At 44.9% G+C, this 14,336-nt stretch overlaps 1 protein-coding gene and 1 long non-coding RNA gene across 3 annotated transcripts; both read right to left on the reverse strand.

The window, feature by feature from the left end:
• Nucleotides 1-602: 602 nt before the first annotated feature.
• Nucleotides 603-8,954, reverse strand: LOC311009014 (uncharacterized protein). 2 transcript variants are annotated; one of them, XM_084002992.1, is made up of 9 exons: nt 8,659-8,954; nt 6,789-7,045; nt 5,664-5,888; nt 4,764-5,561; nt 4,491-4,551; nt 4,340-4,410; nt 2,606-2,660; nt 2,194-2,388; nt 603-1,510 (listed from the first exon to the last, which is right to left on the reverse strand). In XM_084002992.1, exons 2-9 carry the CDS (start codon nt 7,036-7,038, stop codon nt 868-870), a joined length of 2,298 nt encoding a protein of 765 aa, XP_083859118.1. In that variant the 5' UTR covers nt 7,039-7,045; nt 8,659-8,954; the 3' UTR covers nt 603-867. The 2 variants fall into 2 exon arrangements, with proteins under 2 accessions (XP_083859118.1, XP_083859117.1); XM_084002991.1 differs by having other exon boundaries at nt 6,789-7,297.
• Nucleotides 8,955-11,456: 2,502 nt separating this feature from the next.
• LOC311008685 lies at nt 11,457-13,719 on the reverse strand. The gene is made up of 3 exons (XR_014596548.1): nt 13,586-13,719; nt 12,861-12,998; nt 11,457-11,587 (listed from the first exon to the last, which is right to left on the reverse strand). It is a non-coding gene; the product is annotated as an uncharacterized lncRNA (long non-coding RNA).
• Between the last annotated feature and the right edge of the window lie 617 nt (nt 13,720-14,336).

Consider the following 14,336-nt stretch of genomic DNA (forward strand, 5'->3'; position numbering starts at 1 on the left):
GGATGAACCCTCTGACTTTGTCATTCAGAGACATTTGGAGGATTTGTGAGGATTTCAGGGTTTCTGAGGGACGAGAGAGACAGGCAATAAATATGTCACACGGTTAAATAGCTCAAGAGTTCGTGATTATATGACGGGCTAAAAGCAGGCAGGAAGGCGGCAGAAATCACGAGCATGAATAATAATAATAATAATAATAATAAATTCAAAAACTTTCCTTATCGGTGTTTTCAGTGCATTTAGCATAAAACGAGCTGATCGACATTCTCATAGTAAGTGTGTTGAGTGGCAGCACCTCGGATACATTACAGAGCTTTACATCCATCACTTTAAAAGTCCAGAGGATGGAGGAGGAGGAGGAGGAGCAGGGGGAGGAGGGGGAGAGGAGGAAACGAGGAGAAGAAATGGGCTGAGAGAGGAAACATGGAAAACAGGAGGAGGAGGTCAGGGGAGGATGAGAGAAGAGGAGACAAGAAGAGGGGTTGGTTGGAGAAGAAGAAGAAGAAGAGGAGGAAAGAGAGGAGAGGGTTAAAAGGAGAGGAGTAGAAGCAAGGAAAAGAAGGAGAAAAGAGAGGAGAGAAGGGGAGGAGGAGAAAGGAAGGAAGGAAGAGATAATAGGAGTAATGAGGAAAGGAGAAGATAAGAGAAGAAGAAGAGGATAGGAGACAAGGAGAAGACAGGGGGAGGAGGAGAAACAAAGAGAGGAAAGAACAGGAGGGAAGAACAAAGGAGGCAAGGAGAGGAGAAGAAGGGGAGGAGGAGAAAAGAAAAAAGATAGGAAGGTAGGAGACAAGGAGGGGAGTAGGAGAGGAGGAGAAGAGGAGGAGAGGAGGGAAGATGAAAGAGGAGAAAAAAGAACAAAAGCATTTACAAAGAAGTCGTGAGGCCGAGGTAGCCGAGGAAGGAGTGTTTGGTGGAGGAAGACGAGCAGGAGGAGGAGGAGGAGGAGGAGGAGGAGGATGAAGGAGGGCGTGGCTTCAGAGAGATGAGCGTTGTGATGGGGAGGAGAGGAGACAGGTCCCTCCATCCCGCCCGGTCGGAGAGCGAGGGATGAAGAGGAGGAAGGGAGGAGGAGGAGGAGGGTGCAGCAGTGTGTGTGTTGGGCGGCGTGTGCAGCCGCTGCACGTGTTTGTTTGAGCGCTGATTGTCTCCGTGCACGTACGAGCGGTGAGTGTGCACGTCGCCGGGGTGCTTGACCTTGCAGTGGAGGCGCAGACTGTCTCGCCGCTTGGCGCTGTAGGGGCAAAGGTCGCAGGTGAAGGGGCGCTCCCCCGTGTGCACGCGCACGTGCTCCACCAGCTTGTTGGCTGTCCGCGTCAGGTGGCCACACCGGTCGCACCGGTACTGGTTGCCTTGGCGATGACCCTGGAAATGAACCAGCAGCTCCTGTTGCCCGGGAAACGACCTCTGGCAGATGCGGCAGCGATGCTCGGAGGTGCTATTCTCCGGCTGGGTTGCCATGGCAACTGAGGGAGCGCTGCCGGAGGCGGCGGGAGAGGTGACGGGGCATCTGGGAGTCAGGAGGCGAGAGAGGGGGGTTAATGATGCACACACACACACACACACACACACACACACACACACACACACACACACACCTGCAGACTTCACTCACACCAACACTTAATGTTTTCTGAAACCAGGAATCTGCCGATAACGATATTAACCAAAATATTGAAGGATTGAGGATAAAGTCAAATATTCACTTGAAAAACTGTAATATTTTCAGAAAAAAGTCGCAATATTTTTTTTAGAACAAATCATAATATTTTCAGAAAAAAGTTGTAATATTTCAGATTTTTTTTATATTTTCAGAAGAAATTTGTAATATTTTCAGAATAAAATTGTAATATTTTCAGAATAAAATTGTAATATTTTCAGAATAAAGTTGTAATTTTTTCAAAAGAAAGTCATAATATTTTCAGAAAAATATCGCAATATTTCAGAAAAAAGTCGTAATATTTTCAGAAAAAGTAATATTTTGGGGATAAAGTCAAATATTGGACAAAGGAGTAATATTTCAAGGATGGATGATAGTTTCAGTTTTTTAAGAATCAAACTGTAGAGCTCCTCGTCAAAAATGTATTTTTAAGTAAAGAACAAATACCATCAAATTTATCGTTAATTTTAAATTAAAACATTTTATTGGAAGAAAAACTGTCGCACACACAGAAACATTTAACGTGAGCCCACCTCATCTCGCCATTGGCTCCCACGCTGCCCCGTAGGTGCGTGTTGGCGTGAGCCCTCATCTCTGCCTCCTGATTGGTCGAGTGGTCGCAGGCGCAGCAGTGCAGCGAGAAGGAGCCGTGCTCCCAGCGGCGGTGGTCCGTCATGTGACCCTGGAAGAGGACGCGCCCGTCCGTCTCGAAGCCGCACACGTGACACCTGGAGGGCGGGGGCGAGGATGCCGGTTACCATGACAACACCCAATTTAAAATGTAGCAGCTTTAAGTAAATTACCTGCCGAAAAATGTTTTATGCTTTTTAATTACATTTACATAAAGACCTTAAAACCTTAAACAGGGTTCAGGTCCGGGCTCAGAGTCCAGAATATCAACGAGGGTCCTCACAAGTACAGTAAGCACAGTGTGTGTTTGGTTACCTGTAGAAGTAAGAGCAACCTGTGGTTTGATCTCTGCTGAGGCTGGTTTTGGTTTCTGAGAGAACAAAACAACAAAACAACAGTATTTATTAATATTCATGAGGCGTTTTTTTTTTTTAATCTACTAAAGGTGAGTCTCTCTGCTAGGTATTCTGGGTAAACTCCACCGTGACCGTTATCGGTTAATTTCATCTTTATTATGAACTCAAAGGAGCAATCAGGCGAATCCATAACATTCATAAAAGAACATTAACAAGTCGTCATAATAACAATAATAATAATAATAAGGCTGCGGTGTTTGTTCCTCCGAGGGAGATTAAAGAGGATGAAACCGTCTGTAGGAAACTTCTCCACAGCAGCAGCCGGCCAATCAGAAGCAAGCAGGAAGCAACGTGACGTTTCTACGGTTTAACTCGTCAAAGATCATTTAAAACGGAATAGTTATAAATAAACAACCTGTAAAGATCTAAGTACCAGCACCAAAGTAGAAATACTCTGTTGCAAGTACAAGTACCAGCACCAAAGTAGAAATACTCTGTTACAAGTACAAGTACCAGCACCAAAGTAGAAATACTCTGTTACAAGTACAAGTACCAGCACCAAAGTAGAAATACTCTGTTACAAGTACAAGTACCAGCACCAAAGTAAAAATACTCTGTTACAAGTACAAGTACCAGCACCAATGTAGAAATACTCTGTTACAAGTACCAGCACCAAAGTAGAAATACTCTGTTACAAGTACAAGTACCAGCACCAAAGTAGAAATACTCTGTTACAAGTACAAGTACCAGCACCAAAGTAGAAATACTCTGTTACAAGTAAAAGTAACAGTACCAAAGTAGGATTATTCTGTTACAAGTAAAAGTACCAGTACCAAAGTAGGATTATTCTGTTACAAGTAAAAGTACCAGTACCAAAGTAGGATTACTCTGTTACAAGTAAAAGTACCAGAACCAAAGTAGAAATACTCTGTTACAAGTAAAAGTACCAGTACCAAAGTAGAAATACTCTGTTATAAGTAAAAGTACCAGAAACAAAGTAGAAATACTCTGTTATAAGTTAAAAGTACCAGTACCAAAGTAGAAATACTCTGTTATAAGTAAAAGTACCAGAAACAAAGTAGAAATACTCTGTTATAAGTTAAAAGTACCGGAACCAAAGTAGAAATACTCCATTAAAATGATGAATACCACACAGTAAAAGGTACTCTGTTACAAGGAAAGGTTCTAATACCACACTGTATAAATACTATGTTATAGAAATAGTACTAATACGACACAGTAATAATAATTTGTTACAGTAAAAGTACTAATACCACACAGTAAAATACTTACTGTCATAGTAAATGTACTAATACCACGTTGTATAAAAACTTTGTTACAGTAAAATACTACTCCCTCACTGTACCTATACTACTACCACAGTAAAAGTACTACTACCTCACTGTAAATATGCTACTACCACAGTAAAAGTACTACTACCTCACTGTAAATATACTACTACCACAGTAAATGTACTACTACCACAGTAGAAGTACTACTACCACAGTAGAAGTACTCCCTCCTCTCTGACCGATGACATCATTTCTCGCCGCTATCGCTTTCTGAGATAACGACAGAAAACCTGACAACCGTGAACGCTGACTGAACATCGTTCCCTCGGGGGATCAGCAGTCATACATCTACAGGAGCAGCTGTGTGTTGTACAAGTACAACATCTACTGTGTAGTATTACCATGTGGAGGTTCCTGGGAGCTGGGGAGAGGAGAGGAGCGGAGAGGTTCAGCGTTCGCCTTCAAGACGGGACTGTGGAAACACATGTATCCAGTCACAACAAAGCAGGTCAGAGGTCATCATGACATCACTGAGTGATGACAGGAAGTTACCTGCTCCTGGGGGGCGGAGTCGACCTCTCCACCAGCCGACTGCTGGATTTACTGACTCTCTCTGCGGGAGGACAGATGAGCGCTCATCAACGGATTCACCAGCAAACGTTTTATTCATCGCAAATAAAATGTTGATAATAACTAACGAATCATGAAATATTAAGTAAAATTGTCTTTATTTTCACGGCAATAAACGTATAAATCATCACCTATATCACATGACCTGTGTCAAACGACCTGAGTCACATGACCTGTGTATTTGTGTATTTGTACCTGACAGCTGGTGCAGCAGCGTGGACGCCAGGTTCACCGACATGTCCTGCCACAGCACGGCTCGGAGGCACTGGTCGGCCATCTTGGCTCCGGGGCTGAACTGGTCTTCCATCTTGGCTCCGAAGAAGAGCTGCTCCTCTGCCTTCGCTCCGGCGAAAACCTGGTCCACCATCTTGGCTCCGGGGAGGAGCCGGTTCTCCATTTTGGTTCCAAAGAGAAGCTGGTTCTCCGTCTTGGCTCCCGAAGGCAACTCGTCCTCCATCTTGGCTCCAGAGAGGAACTTGTTGCTCATCTTGGCGGCGGAGAAAGGCCGCTCTGCAATTTTAGCTTTAAAGAGAAGCTGGTCCTCCATCTTTACTCCGGAGAGAAGCTGGTCCGCCATCTTGGCTCCGGAGAGAAGCTGGTCCGCCATCTTGGCTCCTGAGAGAAGCTGGTTAGCCATCTTGGCTCCAGAGACGCCGTGATCCTCCATCTTCACTCTGAACTGTAACGCGTTGGCGACGCCGCCATCTGCCGTCTTCGAGCCGGGCTGGCAGCCTCCCGTGTACGACGTGTCTCCGTGGAGACGCTGGTCCGCCATCTTGGCTCCGGGGCGCGGCTGCTCTGCCACCGCGTTGCTGCCAAGGCCCTGGTCTTCTGTTTTAACGGCGAAGAGGCGGCAGCTTGCCGTCGTCTGGGAAGGCATCTCCTTTGGGATTGGTCGATCGCGGACGAGGTCGGAGGCGACCAGCGTGTCGACTTCCATCGGCTCTTCTTCTTCTTTGATCCTCACTGCATGGCCGCTCACTTCCTGCCGCTCTGTGATTGGTGGGAAACCCGTCAGTGTGTTTACTCAGCCTGTCCTACATGTACTGTGATATAATGTGTGTATATGTATATTTTCCGTGTTCCTGGCTGTACCTGCCAGTTTCCTCAGCAGGTCCGACGCCAGTGTGTCCGTGGCGGCGTTGCCGTCGGGCGTGTGAGAGAGTGGCGGCGGCTCGGGACTCGCCCCGGGGCCGTCCGGCGAGAGAGCGAGGCCAGGCTCGTCCTGCTGCCCGCCGCGCGCCTCCGGCAGGGCCTCACGCCTCTGAGGCTCCGCCTCCGCCAGCCTCCCAGGATGCACCTGGGCCTTCTGGGTCGCCTCTAAAGAGAGAGAGAAGAAGAAGGGAGTTCGCTGTAAATAGATTACAGATTTCAGGTTTCAGCCTGATGAGTGTTCAACCCACCCGGTTTATATGGACACCTCCACAGTGTACAAGTACTACTACCACATAGTACAAGTACTACTACCACACTGTACAAGTACTACTACCACACTGTACAAGAACCACACTACTACCACACTGTACTAGTACTACTACCACACTGTATAAGTACTAATACCACACTGTAAAGTACTACTACCACAGTGTACAAGTACTACTACCACAGTGTACAAGTACTACTACCACACTGTACAAGTACCACACTACTACCACAGTGTACAAGTACTACTACCACACTGTAAAGTACTACTACCACAGTGTACAAGTACTACTACCACACTATACAAGTACTACTACCACACTGTAAAAGAATTACTACCACAGTTTACAAGTACTACTACCACACTGTCAAAAGACTGTTTCAATTACAACTACACTGTCAATGTACAAGTACTACCAAACGGTCAAAATACTCTTTCAAGTACAAGTACTACTACCACACCCTCAAAATACTGATAACTGAAATAAAAATATTCTTTGTAATAGTAAAATGAATAATGCCACACAGTAAAATTACTGTCACAGTATACGTACTACTAAAATACGCATCTTTTATCTATTTATTGCAATTGAATGGCAACAAAACAGTTTATTTTGGGTTGATATGACTTTAGTAAACCAGCCGATGTGTCTCACAGTGAATACAGCTTCGATGACGCTGCTTGATCAATTATCTTAATTATTAATCAATAATAAAACATGTTGTCAACTTACTGATTGATGTATGGACTACAGTGCTCTGTGTGTGTGTGTGTGTGTGTGTGTGTGTGTGTGTTACCTGACAGCCGGATGAGGAGGTCGGACGCCATCTTGGTGCTGACATCTGGGCTGAAGAGAGAGGTGGCTGCTGGGAAGGGACTCGAACCCGCGGCGTGCGCGTCCGCTGTGTGTTGGGCGCGGGTGTCGGGTGCACCCAGCGAGCCAGCATCACCGCCGGTTGTGTGTGTGTGTGCGTGTGCAGGGTGTGTGTGTGTGTGTGGTTTGGCTGCATCGGAGGGAGGCTGCAACACACTCGACCCACGCTTCATTTTCTGCCTGGTGTGTGTGTGCGTGTGTGTGTGTTTGTGTGTGTGTTTGTAAAAAAAAGAGAGGGAGTCAAAACTCAGAAGAGAGGAGGGCAAGAGAGGAGGAAGAGGAGGAGGAGGAGGAAGGCAGCGTTGCTAAAATAAGACGGTGTTTTTGAACGTATGGAAGTGGAGAGAGCATGATAGAGAGAATAAGGGGAGATCGAGGAAGAGGAGGGGAGAGAAAACGAGGGAGGATTTACTGTTGCTGGCTCTCATTGACCTGAAAGAGAGAGAGAAAGAGATGGATGGAGGGAAAGGAGGTGAAAGAGGGGAGGAAAGATGGATTGAGAGGAGGAGGAGGAGGAGGAGGAGGAGGAGGAGGAGGAGGAGGAACGGACAGCGAGGATGAAGGGCAAGAAGAGGGCAGAGAGGACGGAGAAAAGGGAGATAAAGGGAGGAGAAGAAAAGGAATATGAACAAAGTGAATCTGTGAATGAATGGGATAAATCATTTCCCGTTATCACCATGGTAACGGACCCCGCTGTGTCGTCTCCTGCCCTGACCTTCCCGCCAACAAACAATCATCAGTTATGGTCAATAATCATCAATAAGCACGATCACCTGCTGCCAAGGGGTTGCATTCCTGATCACTCGCCTGTCCTTGAAGCGAAATAAAATATAATATTCATCCGAATGTATAGAATTTAACCGTAATGTTTTTGTTTAATCCAAATAATCCAAACAAACATACATTAAACATAAAAAATGTGTTTAAATGTAAAATAAAGATGTATTTATTTGATGTTATAGAATTTACTGAATCCCATCAACAAATTATATTTTTAAGTCACATATTGTCAGATTAGAACAATAAAATATATTAAAAAAATAAATTAAAAATATATTTAAAATTTAAATAAAGTGGGGAAAATAAAATATGTTTAAAGTAAATGAAATTTAAATAAATAAATAAATAAATTCTGCTTCACAAAAAAAAAAATGATAAAAAGAGATTTCAAAAGGCCTCATCTAAATATTTAAAAACTCAATAAAATAAAATAAAAACTACAAATGAAAGGATTCAAAGTGTTTAATGTAACCGACGTCGGTCCGGTTCGGTTCACCGACAGTTACCCTCGTCGACCCCGTTTCTCTGCCGCCTGCTGCCTCCTGTCTCTAGGCGACACGGGCTGCTGCCGCCACCGCATCCGCATCCAGGGGAGCGAAAATGACCGGGCACCAGTTTTCTCTCTACACCCCCCTCTCTTCTCCCCCCCCCCCCCCCCCCCCCCCCCCGCTGCAACATGGCTGAACGGCACTCACTCCCGCCGACACGCCGAGTCAGAAAGTCATTTCCCGGTGCGGGATGGCTACTCCGAACCGCCAGTTCAAGACATTTTAAAACACAAATGATTTCTAGTTAACCGGGAACGGGGGCAGGTGTCAAGAGCCCAGCCGTTACCCCCACCTCCCCCCCCCCCCCCCCTCCTGCAACATGGCTGAACGGTAACCCGACCTCACAAGACCTCAAAAGTCATATTCACGGGTCAGCTAGCATCGACAACCGGCCACTGCTAGCACTCACACCCGGCCCCGGGACTGACAATCCTCCCCCAGCGCATCTTTCCCTCCGTGACTTACCGGTACCGGGAGGGCAGGTGTCGGCGGCGGCGGCGGCGGAGGTGGCGGTGGTGCAGTCCGGGGCATAGCCTACATATATAGACTATAGATTCCGTCCATGTTCGATTCCCCTCCTTTTATTCTTCTTTTTTGTCACATGATCCACTCGGTTTCTTCGCGGGTTTTGAACGGAAACCGGAGAGAGGAGCCGTTTCTTTCCCCGAGCCCGAGGATGACGGGTCGGTCACCGAGCAGGGCAGATGGAGGTTTCCGCCTCCTCCCCCCCTCCCTCTCTCTCTCTCCCTCCGTGTGTGTGAGAGAGAGATGCAGTGCGTGTCTGTGTCCACGCGCCGGATCACAGCACAAGGGCAGAACACGCATGAACCCGTGCGCACGCGCTCACGCTCGCGCCCATACCCGCGCGCACAGACGTTACTTGTGAAAAGAGATACACAAGTACGTTTTAAGACTCGTGTACTTCAAGACGCCCAATAGAAACGAGTAGAGTCGGTCAAACAGGCAGACAGACAGGTACATACATCAGACAGACAGTAGAGTACAGTAGAGACAGGCAGACAGACAGGTACATACATCAGACAGACAGTAGAGTACAGTAGAGGGACAGTAGAGACAGGCAGACAGACAGGTACATACATCAGACAGACAGTAGAGTACAGTAGATGGACAGTAGAGGCAGGCAGACAGACAGTAGAGTACAGTAGACAGACAGTAGAGTACAGTAGAGACAGGTACATACATCAGACAGACAGTAGAGTACAGTAGAGGGACAGTAGAGACAAGCAGACAGACAGTTAAATACATCAGACAGACAGTAGAGTACAGTAGAGGGACAGTAGAGACAGGCAGACAGACAGGTACATACATCAGACAGACAGTAGAGTACAGTAGAGACAGGCAGACAGACAGGTACATACATCAGACAGACAGTAGAGTACAGTAGAGGAACAGTAGAGACAAGCAGACAGACAGTTAAATACATCAGACAGACAGTAGAGTACAGTAGAGGGACAGTAGAGACAGGCAGACAGACAGTTAAATACATCAGACAGACAGTAGAGTACAGTAGAGACAGGCAGACAGACAGGTAAATACATCTGACAGACAGTAGAGTACAGTAGAGGGACAGTAGAGACAAGCAGACAGACAGTTAAATACATCAGACAGACAGTAGAGTACAGTAGATGGACAGTAGAGACAGGCAGACAGACAGTAGAGTACAGTTGAGGGACAGTAGAGACAAGCAGACATACAGTTAAATACATCAGACAGATAGTAGAGTACAGTAGAGACAGGCAGACAGACAGGTAAATACATCAAACATACAGTAGAGTACAGTAGAGACAGGCAGACAGACAGGTAAATACATCAGCCAGACAGTAGAGTACAGTAGAGACAGGCAGACAGACAGGTAAATACATCTGACAGACAGTAGAGTACAGTAGAGACAGGCAGACAGACAGTTAAATACATCAGACAGACAGTAGAGTACAGTAGAGACAGGCAGACAGACAGTTAAATACATCAGACAGACAATAGAGTACAGTAGATGGACAGTAGAGACAGGCAGACAGACAGTAGACACAGGCAGACAGACAGTAGAAGCATGCAGACAGACAGTTTAATACTTAAGACAGACAGCAGAAACAAGCAGACAGACAGTAGAAACAAGCACAGAGACAGTTGACAGACAGTAGAAACAAGCAGACAGACAGTATACACAGGCAGACAGACAGTATAAACAGGCAGACAGACAATTAAATGAGCAGACAGACAGTAGAAACAGGCAGATAGACAGTAGAAACATGCAGACAGACAGTAGAAACATGCAGACAGACCATAACATGAGTAGAGAGACAGTAGAATCAAGCAGACAGACAGTACAGACCAGTAGACAGACAGTAGAAACAAGCAGACAGACAGTAGAAACAAGTAGACAGACAGTAGAAACAAGCAGACAGACAGTAGAATCAAGCAGACAGACAGTACAGACCAGTAGACAGACAGTAGAATCAAGCAGACAGACAGTACAGACCAGTAGACAGACAGTAGAATCAAGCAGACAGACAGTACAGACCAGTAGACAGACAGTAGAAACAAGCAGACAGACAGTACAGACCAGTAGACAGACAGTAGAATCAAGCAGACAGACAGTACAGACCAGTAGACAGATAGTAGAAACAAGCAGACAGACAGTACAGACCAGTAGACAGACAGTAGAAACAAGTAGACAGACAGTAGAAACAAGCAGACAGACAGTAGAAACCAGTAGACAGACAGTAGAAACAAGCAGACAGGCAGTAGAAACCAGTAGACAGCTCATAGAAACCAGTAGATTAGGAGAAGAGAAGTACTGATAGTTCAAATATAGTAGTACAGGTACTGGTGGTAGTAGTAGCATTTATAGTAGAGTACTGTACTATTATTATAGTATTATCAGAATTATATTTTTTCTTGTAGTATATTATTAGTAGGCATGTTTGTACAAATAGTAATAGTATTTCTCGAAGTAGTAGTAGCAGAAGTACATGTATGAGTAGCTGAAAAACAAGTACTGATTGCTCTAATAGAGGGAGTAGTATATTGTTAAGTAGTGGTAGTAAAAGTAAGAGTCTGATACTAGTTAGTATCAGTAGTCCTGTACTACAAATATTATTTGACAGAGTGCAGTGTCCGGTGTCGGCCTGCAGGGGGAGACAAAGACTGCTGTCTCATCAAATGCAGGAGAAACGAACTAACACGATATGATTAACTGAATAGGACGTTTAAAAAAAAAAAAAAACTTTATTTAAACAGTTTCACAGAATATCATGGTGGACAATAAAAGAAGGTGCTGAAGAGGAGATTTGAATTTACAGATTTCTTTTGCCATTTCAGGTTTTGAAATTACAGACTTGCAGCAGACCCTGTTGATCCTGGCTGGAAGTTTTGTCTGGAAAACACAGACAAAAGAGAAGATAAATGACTTGTTGTCTGTTAATTCATGTATTACTCCTAGTAATTATATATTAGAAGTAATAACAATAACAATCACAATACTGTAATACTATAACGGCACTACTAATATTCTTCTACTACCGGTACTTAAGCAGTGTTTCCCCTACCATTGTACAGGCCAAAAAAAAAAAATCAATATACCAAAAATAAGCCACCTATCAATTCAAGCAAGACGCGCGGCCGCAACAATCCACGCCGCGCGCTCCCGCTACGTTCTTCTTCGTGTACTTTACGCGCTTGATGTTGTTCTGATGCCGCTCTGCCTCGTCAAACCACCACGATGTCGCTTTCTACTTTGAAAACACGGAAAGTTTACATTGTATTTTGATAAGCTGTTGCACTCTTCAGACTCGTGGTGTGAGCGGACCAGCACCGGTACCGGACCCGGAACCGGACCGGTACCGGACCCGGACCGGTACCGGACCCGGAACCGGACCGCACAGATCCGCTCGCACAGATCCGCTCGTGCGCACATTCGCTGATGCAGGTCGAGTGTTTAATAGAAATATATGCAGAGACGGCGCTCGTTCAAAACAACATCAAGCCTTGCGTGTGTAGTATTAGGAAGTGATGACGTATGTACAACCGCCTAACGGGCCAAAGCCCGTTTGGGCTGGAGCCGAGGCACGCTACTGATCGCGCCCTCAGGCAGCCTATGTTAATAAAATAAGGATTGTTTTTGATAAGCTGTGGAACTCTGAGTTAACCTATTTCTACCTGAATTTCTATGAACTATTAGGCTGTTGAGTAAACCTATAACTTATATAATATTTTACTTGATAAAATAAGACAATATATGCACTCATATGTCGTTGTAGTGTTTTACAGTATCTGTAGCTTTTAATGTTATGCTCCTCATTTTCCAGACATATTTTTCTGGACCCTGATCATTTCCATCAACCGGCACCTTAATAAGTCACTCTCCCCTTGAATCCTTGAAAACCTTGAACACTCTGGTTGAACAAAAATGTTGAATGTAAATATAATAATTGCAGAATTGCAGACTGCTTGCTGTGCCACCTGACTTAATCCAACTGCACCAATACACCATCCCACGCTGTATAGGGTTTTTTCGGTGGGTACCACCGGGCCTGAAAACAATTCTAGGGGAAACACTGTTAAGTATCTAATAGTATCAACATATATGTATTTATATGTGTGTATTTGTGTGTTTTTAAATAAACATTCATACATAAATATATACATACTTAAGCATCTAATAGTATAGCTGGCTGCTCTCCATGGCCTTGTAAAAGCTCTTCTGGTTGATCATGTGCTCCCTGAAGATGTTGATGGCTTGAAACACGTCCATGTGCTGCTGCCGCTGGTCCAACACCTTCCTGTACCTGTCACACAGTCACCATTCATCAAAATACTACTCCAAAAGTACTGAGTACTGCCAGAAAAAGTAAAATTATATTTCTATGCTGGTTATTTCTATGATGGATATTTCTATGATGGATATTTCTATGCTGGATATTTCTATGCTGGATATTTCTATGATGGATATTTCTATGCTGGATATTTCTATGCTGGATATTTCTATGCTGGATATTTCTATGATGGATATTTCTATGATGGATATTTCTACGCTGGTTATTTCTATGCTGGTTATTTCATCTATGCTGGATATTTCTATGCTGGATATTTCTATGCTTGTTTACTGTATTTATAAGCTGGTTATTTCTTCTATGCTGGATATTTCTATGCTGGATATTTCTATGCTTGTTTACTGTATTTATATGCTGGTCATTTCTTCTATGCTGGATATTTCTATGCTTGTTTACTGTATTTATATGCTGGTCATTTCTTCTATGCTGGATATTTCTATGCTGGATATTTCTACGCTGGTTATTTCTATGCTGGTTATTTCTTCTATGCTGGATTCTTCTATGCTGGATATTTATATGCTGGTTATTTCTATGCTGGTTACCTGCGTGTCCAGGTGACCTCCTTCTGGGTGTCCTGGTTCCACTCCTGGTAGCGGCTGCAGGCCTCGACCTCGGATCCAGAGCCCAGCTGGGTACAAGGCCCGGTCCCGGAGGAAGACAGCTCCCTGGCCAGGAAGTGGCGGAGACAGGCCCGGGCCGACAGAGCCACCAGCCAGTAGACCGGATCCTCCAGGACCACGGAGTGGAAGGACTGAAGGGAGGAGCGGAGCCACTGTGGGGGAGGTGAAGTGAGGAGGCTCTGGAGGAGGAACATATGTAGAATTCAAATCCTTGGATGGACCTGAACCCATCATAAAAGGGTTGAGGGTTTAGTTACTCTTTAACATCCTCACGTGAGGAGTCTGTAATGGACTGTAAACACAGTCTCACCTGGTTTCTGCTGCTGTAGTGTTTCAGCGTGAACACCAGCAGGGATCGGACGTCGTCTGCGCCGGCGCCGGCTTCCTGTAGACCACCGATCAGGACCTGCAGGGAGAAAGACCCCCATCACCGTCCCAGTCACACCAGTTCATCTCAGCAAAACAACCAGCTGCTCAAAGCAGGAAAGAGGATCATGAGATGTATACGATAAACAGTCAGAGAAAAGATTAAACCACAGAGGTCAAGGGTCAGAAATAGAAAAGAGAAGAAAAAAAATCACTTAAAACATGTGAAATGTTTTTTAAAGTGTGTTTTCTTACTGAAAGAATATAATTCATTTGAATAATTTTTTCATATAATGACATGGCAATA

Source organism: Eutrigla gurnardus (assembly GCF_963514095.1).
Source record: "Eutrigla gurnardus genome assembly, chromosome: 23".
Lineage (NCBI taxonomy): Eukaryota > Metazoa > Chordata > Actinopteri > Perciformes > Triglidae > Eutrigla > Eutrigla gurnardus.